At 39.2% G+C, this 22,047-nt stretch overlaps 1 protein-coding gene across 2 annotated transcripts in view; it reads left to right on the top strand.

Moving 5' to 3' along the window:
* Nucleotides 1-22,047, top strand: part of NTRK2 (neurotrophic receptor tyrosine kinase 2) — a 326,277-nt gene that overhangs the window by 24,322 nt on the left and 279,908 nt on the right. For both annotated transcript variants that reach the window (XM_072959196.1, XM_072959197.1), the window contains exons 5-8: nucleotides 6,093-6,167; nucleotides 6,283-6,354; nucleotides 11,057-11,125; nucleotides 14,081-14,235. In XM_072959196.1, the coding sequence (XP_072815297.1) occupies nucleotides 6,093-6,167; nucleotides 6,283-6,354; nucleotides 11,057-11,125; nucleotides 14,081-14,235 (371 nt within the window). The remainder of the gene's footprint in view (nucleotides 1-6,092; nucleotides 6,168-6,282; nucleotides 6,355-11,056; nucleotides 11,126-14,080; nucleotides 14,236-22,047) is intronic.

Raw genomic sequence — 22,047 nt, 5'->3', positions numbered from 1 at the left:
TTGTTATTCTGTTCTCTATGACGGAAATCTTACGGCAGAGAGAATCCTATGAGAGTTGAAATGCCTCGCCCTGTGGCTGTAAGCTGAGTGCATATGTATCACGATCTCTTGTGGCATTTGAGTTAGATCTACTTTTATTAGCTTGATTGCTTGTTTGGTGGTGGGGGTGGGGGTGGCCAGGTATTGGAAAGCGATTTCGTTTTGAAGAGTGACCATTAAGGAATATTCACAGCTGTTTCCATTTGTTTTTCCTATATTGCCAAAGTACAGTTCAGGTAACAAAGTCCAAGGTAAAGGAAATCTTCCTTTTGAGTAATACTACTGCTAAGCTAATACACAGAAAGAAAAGATGCCTTAGAAACCACTCTTTGTTACTGGGAAAGATTGCCTGGAGGAATTATTTGATAGGTTGTTAAAGCCAATGTGAAGTATTTTAAAATGGGATGCACATCCTTTCGAGGAACCTGTAATTTGAAAATGTTTCAGTGAATTTTTCCTAAAATTACTTCTTCTTTTCTCCCCAAAAGCCACCTATGAGCTTTTTGTTAAGTCTAAAGAGAGACAATTCTTTACCCTCAAGAAAATGTCACAGCAGAGGCCCTGGATGTCACATTGAGATTGGAGAAGCTTTGGTGACAACACAAAATAAACGGCAAATAGCGTGGACTTTGCTTATGTTCAGATTCTTTATCTGTTGACTTTCTGATCACTCTTCAAGGCCTCCCCTCCGTTTAAGCTTTCACTGACCTGTCCAGTCATATCTTGTGGTTCCTTCTACTGCGCCCTCGTGGTTTCCTTGTTTTCTACATGATAAATCGAGTTATTTTCTATTATCACAATTTTCATTTAGTATTTATTGTGTACATATGTCTGGTCTTTCCGGTGGGACAACAGAAACTTCAGGTGAAGGATCCTGGGACAGCTTGATTGCTTTAAGTCAGCCAACGTTCTATGAGCATCAGCTCTGTGCTGGGAGGTGGACATGCAGTTTGATGAATAACACTCCTCTGTCTGAGGAGTTAACAGTGCAGCAGGGGAGTCAGATAGATAAATAGAAAAACACAGTGGTAGATACAAAGAACACCTCCATTCCCTCTAATTCTCAATTTTAAAGTTAAGAAGCAAAATGAATGCTTAAAAATGCCTGTCGACTGATGGAATAAAAATGTTCTGATTGGAAAAAGCCTTTTTGGTGTTGCCCATAAATCAAGCAGTGTCTCAGGTATTGTAGAGGCCCCGAAGAGTTTTAGGTGAGCTCATTGAGAAGCCTGTTGAATACGAGATCCAACTCTTAGGGCAGTTAATAGTGGACTTTGGATGTAGTGAAAGTGAAAAACAGCAATAAAAACCAACTCTCATAATGTGAGGTCCAAGCAAGGGCCCTCTCTATGGATTTGGGGAAGGGGGAAGGTGGATTTGGGCAAAACAACACGGATGAAGGCCAACGATTCCGCACGGATCACTGATGGAGGGGTGGGCTGGGGGACCGGGAAACCAAGGAGGTAAGGGAGAAACATTCTTAAGGAGTATCAGATTTAAAAAATCCCAGTCCACCAAGTCTCTTTGTCATTATTTAAAGGCAGCTGACTTTCCTCAAAGAGAAGGAAGGCAGCATCTGCAGAGTGGAGGGGCAGATGCTTTTAGGCTTGGCTGAACTCACAGGAGCGCTAGGGCACGGGCTCTGGGGGAGGGCTTGTGCCTTAAAACCCCCGGGGCCTGAGCTTTCCAGAACAGTAGGCGTGCCTCCAAGGAGTTACGGGTTGTCATGGAGAGAAAGTACCAAAATGCTGGGCCTTTCCACTGCTTCATTGGGAGTGAAACCCTTCTTGAAATATGTTTTATTAAGCACAACTCGACTCAGTAAAGAACCCTCAGTTTGACAGCACTTTGACTGGAGTGACAAGAGATCGTTTTCTGGGGGTGGGGGTAGGGTGGGGGGATAAAAGCCTGCTGCGTTGCCTGTCGATGCATCATCTTTCAGTTGTCTGCCCTGGCCTGGCCCTTCCCCTCTCATTCCTAACCCTGGGTTGGTCTCTGCAGCTGCTGCTTTTCTGATCAGTGGCAGTGATGAGATGGTAGAGCTCAAAGACCTGATGTCGCCAAGATCCTGGTGGAGGCACGTGGAGGTCACCAGTAGGGGGCAGCCCAGCATGCTCCTTAGTCTTCTGTTCTTGTCCAGGGGCTCCAGGGCAGGGAGCAGAAGCCTTTTAGACTCTTTGCCTTTAAGTGGTCCAAGGAACCAAAGACCTGAGCCCAGGTGTATTTGGTTACCTCATAAATGAGAAGCCTTGGGGTCCAGTTTCCCTACAGTCATTTCCCCTGTGGCTTTTTCCAACTCTGTCTCTCCCTCTCTCTTTCCCTCTCTTCTTCCTCCCCTCCCTCCCCTCCTTTTTTTCTTCTTCATACATTAAAAAAATTAAAAAATATATATATAATGACGTAACACTAACTTCAGTTACTTATATTCAGACCTTTCCCTTTTAAGAAAAGAAACAGTTTAGTAGTTTAATAAAATAGTTTAACAGTTGAAGTTTCTTTATCCCAGACCCATTCTCCCTTTCCAAGGTGACCTTCCTTGAATCTTCTTTTTATACTTTACAAGCATCCTTGACCATGAATGTGATGTGATATAGTTTGCTGTGTCTTTTTAAAAGTTCACATAAACTGTTTTGTATTATATGTACAGATCAGTATAAGATTTTGCTTATTTTTTTCTCATTTGGCATGATGATTTCTTTCTGTTCAAATATAAAAATCTGGTTCAATCTAACTTACTTATCTAACATCCCTTATTTTGTTCTATTTCTTAATTGATGGACAAGAGTTGTTTCCAGCATTTGATTCTGACTGTATTACAGTGAATGTTTTTGTATGTGTCTCCTTGTGTGCATGTGTGAGAATTTCTCTCAGGTGAACTCCTTAGAAATGGAATTGTTGAACTCTATAAAGTGTGTGATTTATACTTTTCCAGGATACTGGCAAATTACTCTTCAAAGTAGTTGTGCCAGTTTATACTTCCTTAACCAATGTAAGAGAAATACGCCCCCTCCCATCCTTAGAAATGCTTTATTTTGTCAGACTTTAAACATTTTGTCCAGCTAGTGGGAGAAGAATGGTATGTCCACGTTGTTTTAATTTGCATTTCAGATTCCTTGAGAGGTGAGCAGCTTTTCATATGATCCTTGGCCATGGAGGTATCTCCTCTGTGAATCGTCTGTTATTAACTTTACTGACTTCCATTCTAACCCTATGATTCCTCCTCACTTAATGGTATCCAGGAAGCGTTCCTTAAGGGGTAGATTTCATGAGCAGTTTATAGCCAGCAGCTATGTTGTGGGCATCTCTGCAGCTGGTAACTTATGGAAGGTTCTTGGCATCTGGAGGGGCATTTGCTGACTTTTTAATATGGCTCTTCTGTTGGTTTTTTCCATTTTGAGCAGGAGAAAATTTCATTCTTAATCCAGGGCATTCCTACCTCCACAGTGGAAGAGTATTCTTTAGTGACCATTTTTCATAATTTCACATAATTTTTTTGATTGTTTGCAGCAAAATCTGTTGTCTGGTCTTAAATTCAAGAACAGTTACACTTTGCTTAACTCCTGATTTTTTTCATCTCGTGAAACATTATGAGTTTACCCCTGACTAAATGTATCCCCCTTTCCTTCTTTTCTTGGGCATGATCACTAAAAAAGCTTCAAATTAAGCTTGTGGCCCTTTCCCAATAAGTAGATGCATTTTATTGCATACAGTTGGGGAGTTTATAAATGAAAAATCTGATGAAAATGAAATAACAAAAAAATAAAGGGCATAAATAACTAACAGAAACGTTAAAATAAATGCTCTGTGCCACGGATGCTGATTAAGTCCCTCCTAAGTGTTGGGCCGCTGTCACAAGCGTGGAGGATGCAGGGGTAATCCAGGCAGGGAGCTGAGGAACTCTCGGGTGATTGCGGAGCAGCAGCAGCCACCATGCTGCTCAGCTGTGAGGCATGAACAGGCTTCTCTAGAATCCTGGTTGTGGCTCCAAAGGGAACCTTGCCTACGTTATTTGTCCTTTTTTTCTGCCAGTTGCATAGAAAAAAAAAACATTAAAATGTGGGGCTCTCTTGCATACAGTTCTTATGGGAGATCATTTAGAAAAGGGAGGTGACTGTGGTTTTTGCTGAAAATGGATTGGAAATCTTAGGAACAAATATTCCTAAAGTATGATGATTTTGAAACATTTCATAAAGACTCTTGATGTTGAAAATTGCTGTTTGATCACTCAGTTGGAGTCTTAAAATGTTTCCCTCTGTGTGTGATAGCAGGAGAGAAAGGGATGCATCCTTCCTGCACATCTATTGTGTCAGGCTCCCGGGATCAGGGAGAACCGAGATCTTTGAGCAGAAGATGCCCTTCTGTCTTGAGTGTTGCTTTTTTATGTAACAGGGACAAGGTTTATGTGGGTTCTTTTAAATTTCTTTCTCTTTGGTGTAATTTTGTTCCCTCAGAGCATTTACTTATTTTGCCTTATTTCTAAAATTTATTTTCTAAAAATGGGTGCTGCAGCACTTACCATGTATCGTGTATTCTGACATCTTTTCTCTCTTTTTGAATTGGATAGAAGGGACTTATAGATGCTATGTCTCTCCCTCATTGGTTACTATTTTTTCATTTTAACTCATGTTGTTAACAGTAGGGTTACATATTTGTTTGCAGTGTCTTAATTGGAATGTTATGTATCTCAAATTTTTTGGAAAAAAAAAAGGGAAAAGTCAATCCTAATACAACTTCCTGAAGAGCCTTTGGAACGCCGGGTGTTGTTTATCTATCTGTCCATCCATCCATCCATCCATCCATTTCTCATCCATAGATACCTGCTTAGTGCAAGGCGCTTTGCTAGATGCTGTAGGGCATGTTAAGAATTATAAAACAGGATCCAACTGTCCTCAAAAAGAGGTTGTGGTCTCAGAGAAGTGAATAGAAGGGTACTCAGATAACTGTTGCACAGGGAAATTCCATGGTAGTAGGTTTAATAGCTTTGTGTTTGTATTACCAAGGATTTTATTGGTTGCAGGTGACAGAAATTCAGATCAAACTTCTGTTAGTGATAGCTAACCTCAGAAATGATTGGGTCCAAAGGCTCAAGTGGCATTTTCAGAGTTCTGTCTCTCTTTATGTCTCTTAGCTCCCTCTCCTCCTGTGTGCTGACTTCATTCTTGGACAGTCTCTTTTCTTGTAGCAGAAATATTTCCCCTGGAAGCCCCAGGCCTGTGTCATCTTTCAGCTGTCATCTCAGAGAAACAGAGAGAGACTCTCTGTCTCAGCATTCATCTTTTAATTTTAAGGAAGCTTCTCACTGGTCTAGTTGAGATCACATGCACATTTCTAAGCCAGTTATTGTGGCCAAGGGGATGAAACTCTCAGTCCAGCCAGGGTTACCAGTTTACTCCTGTATTTGAGGGCTTGGCCAGTGGGGAAAAGGAGGGTTTCTACACAGAGTGCACTAGGGCGATGTGGGGCTTATGAAATGTGATTCCTGAAAGGAAAAGTTGGTTGTATTACTGACAAAAGCAGAAATAGGAGATCCTGGGCCAGAAAAAGAGAGAGCTGGAAGAAAGGGAGACAGAAGGGAGTGAGAGAAAGGGGGAGGAGAATCAGCTTCAGTGTTTCAGGAGGTAAAAGAGTGAGTAACTCCTCTTAGCATATGAGGAAAAGTGATTTGTGCTGTGTATGTGGCTGTCACTGCAAAGGTGAAACGCTTTTGAGAGATAGTGGCTACATTTCCAAGTTATTTTCACCTCTATGCACAGGAGATACCTTGAAGGGGAGGCTAACTGAACTTACTAGTTGAAAAAATGATGAAAGGATAAGAAAAAATGAAACCTGGTAAACCTGTCATTGATTATGAAACCTGTCCAACCCTGGCTTCTCCTCAGTCACACTCAGTTTCGTTCCCCTTGCTGTATTTAAAATATATGGTGGGGCTAGGTGGGTGGGGAGAGTTGGCTTTGAGTAGCCTGGTAAGGCTGCATGGAAGTTACCCATTCTTTCATGGACCGCCTGCATTCTGAGTCATTAGTTTTCACTGTTTTGTTTTTTTTTTTTTGCAGTTACATTGCAAATCAGAAGAGATTAGAAATCATCAGTGAAGATGATGTGGAAGCTTATGTGGGACTGAAAAATCTGTGAGTACTCGGGACTCGCATAACCTTATCTCTTAACTTTTTCTTATTTTTTATTGTAATCAAAGGGCCATTCGTCCGTGAGCTCTAACACCCATGCAATTCTGTGCTCTCTTAGGACCATTGTGGATTCTGGATTAAAATTTGTGGCTCCTAAAGCATTTCTGAAAAACAGCAACTTACAGCACATGTAAGTAAAGGTGGATTATTTTGCTTCCCAGGACCCAATTTATTCAATATTTTCCCCCTCTGTTTATTTTCCTTCTTTTCCAACTAGAAATCTCCTTTTTTTTTTTTAAGTTAGTATAGCTTTGACAACAGCTTAGAAGCATTAGCTTTGATTTCTGAATAGCTTCAGAGGGGTACTTAGAACAGCCTGCTTATTTCCTTTCATGAATTTCTGGGTCATTTCCATCTTGGACGGAGCAATAGGCCAACAGCAAGGAGTCTGATGTGAAAACTATGTCCTGGTACAGCGTTCTCAATTCTCATTCTTTTCCTTGGACTCATGACATGTCCTCTGGAAGCCATCAAACTAGTGGACTTGAAAAAAACTGACTTGGCCTTGGCCTTTTTAGGGAACTAAAAATTACTAATGCTCTTCCTCCCTCCAATAGATCCTCTTTTGAACGTTCATTTTCCAAAAGCTATCTGTCATGATTGATAAAAGTGGAGAAAAATCAATCATGGAACGTGCCAAAGGTACAGACGATTGTAACAATAGCAAATGCTTCTACTGAAGTCAGGTTGATGTCAGCTGAAGTCAAACAGGAGTATGGATAATGGGGGCTCTTAGGTTGTTTGCTGCTAAATCCTGTTAGATGGTGGCACTTGGTCAATAAGGTGTGGGCTTCCTGAGATGTTTCTTCATGAAACGGAGGATCACTCACCCCTAAGCTCAGACTGGTGGCCCCTACACCCTGAGTTTTCAGTAGGAGCTTTTGCGGGAGGAGTGTTGCCTGCGTTCACCAGCCCTTTCGTGCTTTGAAAATTCTCTGCAACAATACCTTATGTGTTTCGTGGTCTACGATCTACCTGTAGGACTCTCATCTGCTTTATGTCACTTGATTCTTCTGACAGTTGGTAGGAAAGATCTTTTTGATTCCCATTTCATAAATAAAATAAGACTCAGGTCCACAGATGCAAAGTGGCTGAATTTTGACTCTAGGACTCACTTGTGGCCATGTTCTTTCCATAAGAACACAGAAAATAAAATGTGTACTCTCCATATCATGAGAGAATCAGCCCATTTTGTAACATTTGTCCTCTTTCTTTTTCCTGGGGAGAACAGTTGCCTGATGGATTTCCAGGCCATTTATAAAAGAAATCATTCTCTCTGAGCTGATTGCCTGGACACTCTAAGGAGATTTGGTGACCTTATGAAAAACCTTAATTTCATCAAGCCAGCATGGTGACTTCATGTTTCATAGGTGGCGTTAATGTTGAAGTCAGTTTAAAAATCAAGTCTGTAGAATTAAGATATAAAACATTTGCCAAAAATGTGATAAAACTCCAAGGAACTTTATGAACACATTTCATTTAAAGGCTTTTTGGCACCATTGCTGTAGCTGGTTTGCCTGTGGAAATCTGATGTCTTGTGTAGGCCTTGCTAGCATAAACAAGGGAAAGTTGGATACAAGAAAAAGGCAAAATGCTCTAATGCAACCACTTGAGTGTAATTAATGACCTCAGTGGTTAAGTTCTGGTATTTTCATTCCTGATGACTGTAAACCTGCATTACTCAACAACCACTTTTTACTGGCTGGTTTACATCACTTCCCCTAATGTTGTGATCTAAACAGTGGGCCTTGGTTAACTGTAGTTTTAGAAATAGACTTATTTATTACTTTACTATACCTCTTATATTTCCCCTGCTTTCCTTGTCCCATGCTATTTATATGAAAACCAAAGCTACTACCTTTTGTGTTTTTTTCAGGGTGATATATAGGAGACTAATTTTAATGTATTCTGTGTGCTGTACCAATTTATATAAAGCCAAATGTTTGTTGCAGTCTCCAAGGAGGTGTCATTTGAAAATAGGAAACGAGGGATATGGACATATTTTATATATTTTCTTTAAAAGCTGACAGTTGGGAAGCCTAATAATTGATCAGACTGCAAAAACTCTTGATTTTTGTGGCCATCGTCAAATAGTAAGACAGCATGAAATCAGGCTAGTGTACAGTTATGAAGAAGTCACAGTGCCAGGAGGCTTCATACAGTCACGTGATAAAAGAGGCTCCAAAGTGCCAAAGTAGAAATTGAAGTCATTGGCTTTCGAGAACGGCAGGGAGGAGAGGATTAAGTCAGGTGCCTGTCTTTCCAGGCCTTGGTGTCAACCTCTGCTTATGAGTAAGGACCCGGCGCATTGGTGTGTTCTCCCTGATGTCCCACACGTAGTAATGGCACCCTTCCTTGAATATCAATACCATGGCTGCGAGGGAACTGATAAAGAAGTGTGTATGAGGAGCTGTTTCTCTCTACTCCTGGGGATGTACTGCTTACCTCTCTGAGTTTCCCCAACAATATAAAAATATACAGAAGACCTGTCTGTTTCACTTCAGGTTTTAGGAAAATTCAGATTGGACCCTGTCTCCCATCTTCATCACTCTTCTCCTACACTGTGCGTATTTAGCATTCCATGGGAATGGTACAGATCCCCTATGACTGGTCCCTGAGTTTATTTCTTGGTGCCTTTAATTCCTGCCCGGCCCCTGAGAACCCAGAGACTGTGAGAAAAGCCAGTATTTGTGTTTTCCAGGGGCTTTGCAGAGGTGCTAATTAGCTCCTTTGCAAAGTTCTGTAATCAAACAGTAAGAGGATTGTTGATTTTTTTTCCCTCCCCTCCCTCCTCCTTTTTGGCTTTCGGTCCCAATAATAAGTATGGTTCATAAAACTCATCTTGTTCTTTGGCGTGTAACCCTGCTCAGGGCTGGGCTGCTGGCAGCCAGGCAGGGCAGCTGCCCTGGGGCCGGCCTTGCTAGCTGACCCAAAACCTTGACCGTGACAGTCCTCTTTCTTTGCCTCCTCTCTCCTTATTCTTCTTGGGAGGAAGAGTAGGAATTTTGCTTGTTTGTTTGTTTTCTGTTTGTTTTCTTTCCTTTTGGAAGAGTTGGGATTTCTTTTTTTTTTAAACTTTTTTTTAATTGAAGTGTAGTTGATTTACAATGTTGTATTAGTTTCTGGTGTACAGCATAGTGTTTTAGTTACATATATATGTATATATTCTTTTCCATTGTAAGTTATTACAAGCTGTTGGCTACAGTTCTCTGTGCTGTACAGTAGGACCTTGTTGTTTATCTATTTTGTACATACTAGTTTGTATCTGCCAATCCCAAATTCCCAATTTATCCCTTCCTCCCCCGCTTCCCCCCAAGAGTTGGGGTTCCTGATGAAGATAAATTCATTTGTGCCTCAAGACGGTGGTGAAGACAGGCAGACTGACTTCTCAATATATTCTACATCAGTGAAACCCATTCTTAATTCAAGTTCCAAAAGAAAAGATTTATGTGGGCACATTTTACAACTTCCTGCTCGAATTACTTTTTCATGTGGGTGAGCACTTTACACTCGGTGTGAAGAGAGAAGATGCAGGGGTAGAAGGAAGAGATCACCTCATGTAGATGGGGGTTTGGATGAGAGGAAATCTCAATATAGACTTAAGCCAGGAGTGGCTACATGCCTTCTTGAACTACAAGATGCTGAAGTAGCATTTTCTTCATCCATCAACTGACTAGTCTTAGTTCATGCATTAACACCTCCAGGTCCTTAACCCCTCTTGCAAAGAGACTGGCCAGACATACCAGGAGACTTCAACCCATGAGTTTTGGGGGTGGACACAACAGACTAGCCTCAGCGGGGCCTGGATTGCTGTCACCTCAGATCTCATGTTCCTACCTGACTCAGCCCAGCACTCACTTTCCTGGGCAGGAATCTGATACCAAAAGGCTTATCTCAAATTGTTGAGGGCGCGACTGTTTTTGTAAAAGTTGTTGTTTGTTTTATATTCATGCTACTTATTAAACACATATCTAGAGGCTTAAGCACTGCACACTTTTTAAATAAATTTGACCAGTAAACAAATTTGCAGGGTCAGCTGGCAAATTATGGCTCTGAATTTCCTGGCTCAAGGTCTCGCGGCATTGATTGTTGGAAACTGAAACTCCTGTCCCTTGAATAAAACTACGTGTTTGGAACATGTCAGTAAATTCATTAGTGTTTTTCAATCACAAATAGGACATCTTTTCACTGTTGGTTGGTCCACATCTTAAAATGATATGTTGTTAGAATGTTTCCAGATAAAATCTGACATATTCCTTGTTGTCTTTGATATTTTATTATTGGTATTCTCATTATTAAATTATCTGGTTATTTGGAAGTCTTATGTAAACAATCTCGGCAGAGTTTATCGATCAATAGGCGTTATCTTTCCTATTAGGATATGTTAAATTCAGTTCATGTTCAGAGTTTTGTGTGTTACCTCACTTCAAAATATTCATGATGCTCTTTAGTTTTAAAGCATCTTTTCCCTAATGAGTTTATGGTTTAAATTTAGTTTAGTTTAATTTAACCCTCCTACTGATTGTTAAGAGGGTCGGATATCTTCAGGAGGTATATTACTGGGCTCTGAATATGAAAAATAAACTTTTGGGTAAAAAAGATTAAAAACAGACATTATGAGAATTATGCCCTGCCAACCACACCCCCAGGAAAGAATTATAGGAGAGGCAAGAAGACTAAGCTAGTGATCTCTAGGCAAAAGAGATTGTTGGGTCTAAGTAAGGCATGAATCATGATCAAAAAAAAAATATATTTTGAAAAAATTCTATTTGAGTACTTTACTCCTGAAATGTGCACTTTCAATTCACATTTAATGCTTTGATTCTTTTCAGCAATTTTACCCGAAATAAACTGGCAATTTTGTCTCGGAAACATTTTCGTCACCTTGACTTGTCTGAACTGTAAGTAATGACTCTATATGGCATTTGGGGAAAATTTTTCAAAGGAAAGTGTAATTCAGTATTTTTTTTAAATAAGAGATGATGCTGATCTATTTTGATATCAAAATTCTTGAAAACCTGTGTCTCAAATTTTGGCTACTTATTCTTTTATTCCCTCATGAAAACATGATTCAGCAGTAAAAAAACAGAAATGTCAGTAGTAAGATATCATTTATTATGGGTTGAAATGTTGTTTTTTACATAAAAGACTTGTTTTCTAAAGGAGAGAAGAGGAAAAGATGAGGGTTTTGTGTGAGAAAGATGGTGGCATGTCTCACAGCATCTCTTTGGTCCTTGTTATGTCCAGGCCCTAATGGAAAGCAAACCCATTCAAGGAGGAAATAGGAGTGGACGAAATCCCTCAGTTTGTCCCCCAATGACAGTGCCCTCTAGCCCTTAGTGAACATTGAAGAAGAGGTAGTCCTCTTTCTATCCACCTTGTGAGATTTTCTTCTAGGTCTGCCATTACATTCAGTATTTATCCTTATGCCCAAATTCCCTTTGCTGTAAAATGATAGGAAAAAATATTGAAATGTATTGATGACTAATAGCATTTCCAAGTGTGCTTAATGCTTGTATTATAAGCATGAAGCAAAAATAAACCGTTGGCATTCCTATGGGTAAGGTACCCAAAGAACCCTAAAGCACATGCTCTGTGTGTCAGAGGTGGGCCCAGATGGACCAGGCCTTTGAATACCAGGCAATAGCTTTGCTTAAACTATATGTTGCATAAGCTGTAGGGTCCACCCTTATTCATAAGGAAATTGTGCAGATTAGAAGATACCACTAGTAGAGAGGTAACAAGTTAATAGGTAATAGAGTTACATGGTGGCAATTATTTTTGAATAAACTTAATTCAGGGAGTTAAGCACTGGCTTTCTGACACAAGAGTAGGTGTAAAAAACTTAAAAGATACGTGAAATAGAGTAGGATACTCAGTGTAAAAATTTTGAGCATCACTGTGGAACATATTCTTGATGGGTTAAAAATTAGAGTTCCAATTTCAAATTCACACATCTCAGTACTCTCCCTGCAGGATATTTAATCAATTCATTCAACAAATGTTCATTGTGTGCCTGTTACAAATCAAACTAACATGGCACTAGGCCATGTGATATAGGTGAGCAGTTTCTGTGTCTCAGGATTCTGCTCTCCTGTGGGAGATGTAGAGGCCCAAACAAATTAAGTGTAACGTGTTCCAACAATTACTGCAAAAGGAGTTAAGCCAGCTGTCTGCCCGTAATGTGTGGTCATATGAACACTGCTGGATTTATCACGGAAGATCCCTTTGCTTCCTTATTTCTTTTGTGGATTCAGTCATACATTCTTTTTAAAAAAGGTTGCTTGGTTTTTCATGGACTCAGAACACCAGGAAACCTCTTGGCTTAGCTGGGGTTTCAACATTGTGGCTATCTTCTACATTATAGTCCATATCCAGTAGCATCGAATTTGGTGTTGGAGGGATACTTGAGGCAGTCAAGCAGACACAAATTAAACGAGTCTGCCGTGACCACATTTTCCCCAAAGAAATTCCCAGAAAAGTCTCCAGGGATCCCTGAGATTCTTAGAACCCAACCAGAAAACCACAGGAGTCAATGATGTTGCAAAGCCCAGGTCCTGTCCTCGTGGAAAACTTAAGTATTGTGGTTAATGCCCGGCACAGCCTATGTAATGATTTTAAATGGCCTCAGTTAAAGGCTCATTACCATAAATGGAATTCATCTTAAATAGGCCACTGAGTATTATAAATAAACATTTAAAGATTTTTTTTCTTGTGGTTTTTGTTTTCCTCTTGACTACTTCCTCTTTCACCAATCACAGCCACAGGAGCCCAGGCAGCATGGCTGCACAGTGGCTCTGTCTTTGCAGACCCTTCCACAGTGGGCTCAGTAACTCAACGTAGAGCTCAGTTGCCCTTGCTCTCAGAAACCCTGAGCTTGGGGTGTGTATGTGTGTGTGTGTGCGCGCGCGTGTGTGAGAAAGAGGTCTAAGAGTTCCTTTCCAGATTCTCTCTCTCATAGTCACTCCACCTTTTTTGCATCCATCAAACTGAACAGTGGTTGTGTAGCTCGGAAAGCTGGGCGTGACACCCTACTGGCTGTCACACTTGTCTTAACATGGTATTTACAGTCTCATTTTAAATGAAGATGAAATTGCTCTGCCATCCACTGACGTTTGAACTTATTAAGTGTCAACACTTGAATCTCTGGCCTGGTTAGAAATAAGTATGTTGTGGGGAGGGTATAGCTCAAGTGGTAGAGCACATGCTTAGTATGCTCAAGGTCCTGGGTTCAATCCCCAGTACCTCCTCTAAAAATAAATAAATAAGTAAATCTCCCAAAATATAAATAAATAAATTAGTAGATCTTAAAGTTCTCATTGCAAGAAAACAATTAAAAAAAAAAAAGAAAGAAGTATGTTAGTGTTCCTGAAACTTAACGTTAAGTTGGCTTCTTCACTTAAGAGTTTCCTTTTAACTGTGTAATAACTGTGATAAATTTGTTGTGACATTTTATTTTCCCCCAACTTATGAGACATCCTTTCGTATTCTGCATTATAGTTACTTCTGTTCCTATCTTGTTTCCCTATTAGTCCGTTTATTCTCTACAGAGGTGTTTGCACGTAGCAGAAGATGAGTAGGTAATAGGTAAATGATTGAATAATAAGTACTGTTATGCTATAAAGATTGGTGTGACTTCCAAAAATTGCCGACTAGAAAGGATTTATAATGTTAATGCTTCATAAACACTTGTATAGTTGAAACTGGGGAGGGAAATAGCTCAGTGGTAGAGCGCATGCTTAGCATGCACAAGGTCCTGGGTTCAGTCCCCAGTTCTTTCATTAAAAAAAAGGGACTTACAATACTTAAAACTGAAAAAGAGAAGCCTGATTGGATTTCACTTTTTTTCCATGTAGGGTCCTGGTGGGCAATCCATTTACATGCTCCTGTGACATTATGTGGATCAAGACTCTTCAGGAGATTAAAACCAGTCCAGAAACTCAGGATTTGTACTGTCTCGATGAAAACAGCAGGAATATTTCGCTGGCAAACCTGCAGATACCCAATTGTGGTAATTTACTTTTAAATTGATGAGTTCTACTGGCTGTTCAGTCTTCTAATTGCCTTGGTATGGTAGCAAGCCCAGGAAAGTTACCACCACCCGGATTTTATATAGTACGCTGCTGCTGTCCCTGGAGTCAGGCAACATTTGTGTGCAGTCTGGAGAAATCAGCTGGGAGCTACTTTGCTGAGTTTTCTTTGCAAGTAGACTATTAATTCTGGATGGATGACTTTAAAGTGCATAGGGAAAAAAATGCACTGTTTATTCCTTTGTTGCTTTGTTCATTTGTTTGTTCATCCATCCAAAAAGTATCTGTGGAGAATGTGGTACTTCACTGGCCACGTATATACTTGATTGGCACTCAGGCCATGCAGAGGAAGGATCTCAGGGGGATAACGTGTCCTGGTGGCACAGGAACATTCAGTTCAATCCAGAACATTCCCTTAAACTTGTCTTGCAGCCAGATGTCTGTGTCTCTTGATGGGGCACCACAGATCTGCCCTTATCCATGCTGCCCCCATGTCTGGGTTTACAGTCTCCTCCTTGACTCTTGTCCCTCACTCCTCTCCTCAGCATTGTACTTCCAGAATTTAAAAGGGCACCATATGATAAAATTGCAGCTCTGGGAGTGCCAGTGTGTTCACAAGAAAGGAAAATCCAAGTGTTCTGGTTAGGACTTTGCTGCTGAGGGCTCTTGTGACATACCTCGGCTATACCGACACATGCGTATCATTCTTCTGTTGAAATTGTAATCAGTTAGTCAGCCAGTTAATCAGTTCACAGTTCAATTTGATCTTCTGGCCTTGTGGCTGGTGACACAGCAAAAAAGCCATGTAGCACCTGGTTCTTGTCCGAGAGGATTCTGTAGATTAACCATAAATATCCAGTTCTTTGTTTTGAAAGGAGCCTCTAGTTTGGAGCCAATTTTCGTTTAAGGAGAATATCACTGCTGCTCGTTTTTAATGAGAATGTAATAAAGGAATGGTAAGTGTTAGTTTCTTCCCCTGAGGGGGTTTAGGAGACAGCAGTTTACCCTTGCCACAGATTTTTGTTGTAACTCGAGCCCTTTGGTTTCATAATGGGGGAATCAGGCTGCATTCCCTTGTCAGCGTCCCTTGGCTTTGGTTAATAGCCAATACTTTAAAAAAAATTTTGTAGCTATTTTTTCCTGATTGATAAGAGGATAACTGTTCTCTGTTCTGATATAAATTTGTACTGCTCAAAGACATTGCCTTGAGGGACAAGAAATGCAATGTCAAGTCACCTGGCCGCTTGGCCGGCTCCCACAGCCCCGTGGCTGTTGTGACCACGCTGTTTCAGCAACCACTGAGAGGGAAAAAGAGAAAGCATCTGACTCCTGCTCTGATTTCACAAAAGGCCTCTTAATAGACATCTGCTTTGCCCTTGCCTGAAACCAATTTGATTTTTTTAATTTTAATTTTTGGCCATATTGTCTTGACAGCATTCCTGTAAGACGCTCACCTAATGTGTTGTTGATAGACCATTGTGATTGGGGTAGGAGTGAACTGGTTTTAATTTTTCCTGACCAGTTTGGCAATTTTCAATATTTTAAAATTTATTTCCTACAAATGAGTCAATGAATTGTGTGTATGTGAGTGAGGCTTTGAAACCACTGGCAGAGGACATGTATTTGATTATGACTGAAGGATTACATTTATGGTAACATTCACAGTTAATTTCAACATCAATGGTGCTTTTCAAAAAGCAGCATTAGGAAAGCCGAACTGCTTTCCTTCCTCCAGGAATTATTGGTAGTAAAGATGTTGAAAGACTAACACTTCCCTATGTTGGGGACCCACTCACTCATTCCTGGGCCTGGGGAGACACGCAGCCAGTTCTCTCCACTCAGACCATGTTTTGATCCAGTTGGTCCACTCCCAGGACCTAACCCCATCTTGCCTGGGTGAGGTGGCCCCTATGATAGATTTCCTTTAAGACTCCATAGGGGTCACCCAGTTGACAACAGGCTACCATTCATGTGACTGATTGGTAATCTCACTCAAGAGCTTGATTTGGTTTTGTTTCTTTAAAACTACAGATGTCATCTTGTTGGGGTGCTGATCTCTAGTGTTTTCTGATTGTGGTGGTGAGAAACTCACTTACAGAAGCCTTTTCATAGATATATTTAAAGCTCCAGAAGTGATGTGGCCCAAAGGTTACTGTGGGGCAGGGTTGGCCTTGGAAATAGTTGGTTACTGGCATCCCCTCTCTGAATTGCTCTCCAGAATGAAGGTTGTTCATTAATAATGTTCTAGTCCAGAATAAAAAAAAATTAAATGATAAAAAAGAAAAGGTTAACTGATAGACTTATTTTTTGTGTTCTTAAAGTATCTTGTTCTTTCTCAATTTTTATTTTCTTTCCAAATATATTTTATTTATTTATAATTGCACAAATAGCATTGGTACATTTTGTTGCAAAAATAATTTCCTACATTTACACATAAAGCTTGTCTTTTTCTTGTTTGTGACCATTTCAGGGCAGTAGTCATAGCTCTTTCATATTCTTTTTACTCATTGCATGGTATTCATGGTAGAACATACTTTAATTATATTGAGTCTTCCATATTGATGGACATTTCCCACTTTACTATAAAATGTTTTAACAGGCATCCTTATATATGATCTTCATACATGTGTACAGACGCAAAGGTTTTTCTAGAGTAAGTATATTAGCGACCAGGAAGCAGAATTTTTGGTTGACATGATTTGCACATTAAAAAGTAGTCGTACCAATTTATAACCACCTCAGCAAAGTATTCCTTGACATGAGCTAACGTCTTACTTTTGGTCTCTCTAAAAATGGTATGTCATTTCTTTTTAGTTTGCATTTTCTTGACTACCGTTATCTTCTGTGTTTATTAGACATTGTGAGTTTCTTCGGTGAATTGCCTATTTATATCTTTCGTCTGCTTTTCTATAAGGCTTCCCTTCATTTTCTTCTAGTGGTAGTGTTCTTTGTTTTATTTTTCTTAACTGTTTGAAAACTATAAATTACGTTTCTGTGTTTGTAAATATACAGTGCCAACATATTTACCACACATATTTAAACACATTTTTCTCTAAGTATCTAGAGATAACCCCCAACAAGATGAGAAAAGATACTTTTACTTCCCTTTACTTTCTCCTCCCTCCTCTCAGATTGTTATCATCTGGGATTTTATTTTTAGATTGTTACTTAACATTTTTGAAGATTTATTGTTTCTTTGTTGATTTTTGTATTCTGCTACTTCCTCTTGAAGTGGTTTTTCTTTTTGCTGGAGTATATCCTCTAATATTTCTTTCCGAGAAATTAAAAAATAAAATCTTCAAGTTCTTGCCCAGTAGAAAATCAACCTGCATTTTTTCTTCTCATTGGAATTGGCTGAGTATAAAATTCTAGACTCAAGATAACTCTTAGCATTTTGCAGATATTATACTGTGTTTTCCTTGTGTTCAGGGTTGCTGATGAGCAGCCTAAGGCCAGTCTGATGCTTGTTTCTTGATAGGTAATCTGTGCTTTTCTTTTTCCTCTAGAAGCTTTTAGGATTTTCCCCTTATGCATATTATTCTTAAATTTTACTACAATGTAACTAGGCATGTGTGTATGTGTGTGTGTATTTAAAAATTTATTTTGTTTGACATGCAGTGTTCCTTTTCAGTATGAGTGTTCACATCTTCAGCTCTGGAAGAATTTTCTAATTTATTTAGATGGTTATTTACACTTCTGGCTCCTCTTTCCATACCTCTCAGCCTTTCTGTAATACTTTCCATCTGCTTGTCCTTTTGTACTACATAATGGGAGAATTGTTTACTTACTTCTTTGCCCTTCAGCTATTTCTCCAGCTACTGAATTTTCCCCTTCTGCCAGTCAATTTTTAATTTCTGAAATCTCTAGTAAATTTTTTTTTAATGACTGAAACATCCTTTTTCATACTGGAGTTCACCATATCTCTAGGGTATCAAAATACCTAGCATGACTGATTTTTCACGCATAAACTTTCCTCACTCATTGCTCCTACTTGGGGGCACCTGCAGCCTTTGTTGGATGCTGTGCCCCGGGGGAAGGGCAGGGCTGGGACATGGAAAGATTATTCCTCTTGTTGCTTCTACTTGTTTTCTCAACCAGTGACCCTGTGGCTTAGTGGAGGCAAGCCCCACTCTGCCCTGCAGTCTACCCCTTCAGTCTCACGTCAGCCTAGAGCGTCCTTATTTTGTACAGCACATACTTGTGTGTCTGTTTGGAACTGTGCTTTTTTTTTTTAAATTTTATTTCCCTTTTTTCTCTTGTTCAGGAATTTCTCATAGTTCTCATCCACCAACAGTATGCCTTCTGTTTTCTGATATGGTTCTGGATTTAAAAAAAAAACAAAAACCTAGTTTCTAGAGATTTGAGATGAGAAGGGGAGACTTCAGTTTGGAGTTTAGTCATATATTAATTTTCCTCATGATCGTTTCCCAACTGTGGTTCTTTAAGAGAAGACAGACAAATTGAGCAGTAAACTATGTTATGCTGTTGAATTTAAATTCGGTCTCTGAAATTCCATGTTGGAGAAATTGGATAATATCCCAAAATTTTTAACTTAGATGTCTTGTTTAAAACATGGATTTATGGTCAGTTGGCTTATGTTTTAGTCCTCACTCTCAACAAACTTTTAAAACATACCTGTCGTCTTTAATTAAGTCAGATTCATGGAGTGCATCCTATTTCCACTTTTTTTTTTTTTTGGGTGAATCTTGTTAGTGAACTCTAAAAGTAACTCATAAGAGTTTGGTCTTTGTATTTCATCATTGCAAACCCAGCAGTTTGCCAGTAACTGTGGCCATTGCATTTGGTTTACAACTGGTAATATTTTAATTTCAATAAAAAAGAGCTCTTGGGATTTCATTCCTTCATAAGGTGGGCTTTCTTTAAAAATGCCCCCTTTTGGTATTTCATCATGTAAGCATTATATGATGAACAAATTCTCTACATTTTATAAGCAAAAATACATCCACCATGGTGCCTGCTGTATCCCTTGAATGTAACAGGTACTTGATTAATTTTTGCTGAATTGATCAATTAATAAATGCATGAACCATATTAATGATCAGATTGGACCAGATTTTTAATATGATGCTCCAGATATTTCAGTTAAGTGAAGCTAATGTAAGCATTTATACTATTCTAGCCAAAATATTCCATATTTTAGCATTTTATAGCTCTCTTTGAAATTTCTGTCATCATCGCATTTTGAGCAAATCATAATTTTTCTTTTTCCTTCTGCCGGTAGCGATTGAGCAAGCAGGGTAGGCAGAGCTGGGAAGTTTTTTTTAATTTAATTTTTTTAAATTTAATTTTATTTTTATTGAAGTACAGTCAGTTGCATTGTGTCAATTTCTGGTATATGGCACAGTGTCCCAGTCATGCATATACATACATATATTCGTTTTCAGTAAAGGTTATTTTAAGACATTGAATATAGTTCCCTGTGCAATACAGAAGAAATTTTGGTTTTTTAAATCTATTTTTATGTATAGTGGCTAATGTTTGCAAACCTCAAACTCCCAAATTTATCCCTTTCCACCCTCTTTCCCCCAGCAACCAGAAGATTGTTTGCTATGTCTGTGAGTCTGTCTCTCTTTTTAGATGAGTTCATAGTGTCCTTTTTTTATTTCCTTTTTTTTTAGATCCCACAGGGCTGGGAAGTTTAACTGCACCATCCCCATCCCCATTAACATCTCAGTCAAAATGTCTCACAATATTTTTCTAACAGCCCCTCCTGCTGTGAATGACTGTAAATTTATTCATGCTGTGAAATGTGTTGTGGTCTGCTTCTCCACAAGGTCCTTCTTAACCTTAGAAAAACTTCATTAATTGCAAAGCAACAAAGCATATTCTTATAAAATTTCCACATTCCTCAGAAAAAATGGGTTCCTGTGAGCACTGGTTCTGAAGACAGAAACTGAATCACACAAGTGCTAAGGAAGAATGGTGATTTTTCCAGGCTGTGTTGATTTATCACTCCTTATAAAAACGTTCTTGCTACTTCTGTTAGTGTTTTTCAGTGACATTATTTATAACATTGTATATTCTAAATTTTTGTACTCAATTCCTGTACATGTGATTGATTTTCAGTAGTTAGTTTTGCAGTACAAACCTTTCAAGCTTTTCCCTGGGCTGAATGGAATTATGAAAGAACAGTGTAATTAATACTTTAATTTTTTGTACTATAATTATGATTTAAATCTCTGGAAGAGAGCTTCTCCAGGAAGCGTTGATAGTGGATGAAATGCTCTGTTTTAAGTAGGCAACAAATATATTTAAGGAAGGTAGTATTCTTTTGGGTCAAGTTGAAACAATCCCTCAACCCATTTTACTAGTAATTAGTTACCATAGAACATACTAGCCCCACAGTGAATATAAGATGGTAATTCAGTTAGGGGTTGAAGGACTGTGTAGTTACAGCATAAAACACCCTGAATGGTCATGGACTGAAATCAGCCTTGCCTTTGGTTTCTTTGTTATATATAATGACAGTTTCAATTTTTTACTTTTCCAATCTTCAAACTCTTATTGTAGAGCCTCCTTACGACACATCAACAAAATATTATTTATGTTGGGAAAGGTCAGTTCGCAGGTGCCCAGGAGGAGAGCCCTGTTTTGACTGATTTTGATGACTTATTTTTAAGATTTACTTTTGATTTCCACTGTACTTTGTAGTATACTTACCCGTTAAGCATATTTGTACATATTCCTTCTTTTGTTTCTTTTAAACCGAAAAAATAGACTGATAGTCATTCTACTTTGTTGGCATTCATGGAAGATTAAAGGAAATGCTGCATCAATACTCCATATGTAAGTTAGATTGGTCAAAAACATTATTTTCCTGGCATTTTAGCTGGATTTCTTATCCCTTAAAAGCATGTACAAAGTCTAGTTTACTGCGTTGCTTCCTTTTCTTAGAGATCAGGTTTTATCTACTAAGACGCAGCAAGCCACATGGTGGACCATTGCTTTTCTTTATCTTTTTTAGAATGGCAAGTAAAGCCGTTTTTCCTAACATCAGCTGCTGTTGAGATTTTTGTGTTTAGAGGCTCTGTGGTTGCTGTCACTGTCATGACACAGCTCACGCAAGCCTAGGAGCACAATTTCCCATTTGAGCTTGGAAAGTCACTTTGCTAATTTTCTGTCATTTTTGCAACCAGGTGTAAAGCAGCCACTTCTAAATAGGTCAGGCTCATGCTGGCTTCATTCCTGGGAGTGAAATAGATATGTTTAAGGGGCACAGAAATTAGAAGGTATGCTAAGAAGGTAGAAAGTGAGTGGAGGGAAGACAGAGAAGACAAAAATCATGCTTTACTTGCATATTTGTGTACACATGGAGTGATGACCCAATAGGAAATAAACAGAGCTCAGGATCACTAAAATGAGGTGAGAAAGAACTTAATCTAGACCTGCAGATGCATATTGAAAAATAAAACCCAAACTTGACCCATTTCATTTATTTCAAAGCCGAGTTCATATTCCCAAGTGTTTAGAGGTTAGTTTTCCTTAATTATTAGGAAGCGAGAACGTGCATACTTTGAATTAGTAATCAAAGGGTCTAGTCAATATTGTTAACTCTCAGGAAGCACGCACTAGTAGATGGGAGGAGAGACGTGGAAGTGCCCAGTAAAGGAGGCAGGTGATCAGTGTATGGGTTAAAGCCCTGAACAGACAGCTGTGGGCCTGGGCCGGCCCCCACTCACTAGCTGTTTACCTGTGAATACGTGGTAAGCTTTTACTTCTTCATCTGGAAATAGGGATTCTAATGACATCTGCTTTCTAGAGCTTTTAGTCTG

The sequence above is a fragment of the Vicugna pacos genome, chromosome 4, assembly GCF_048564905.1.
Source record: "Vicugna pacos chromosome 4, VicPac4, whole genome shotgun sequence".
NCBI lineage: Eukaryota > Metazoa > Chordata > Mammalia > Artiodactyla > Camelidae > Vicugna > Vicugna pacos.
The sequence above is the reverse complement of the archived record's forward strand: the minus strand, read 5'-3'. Positions and strand labels throughout refer to the sequence as shown.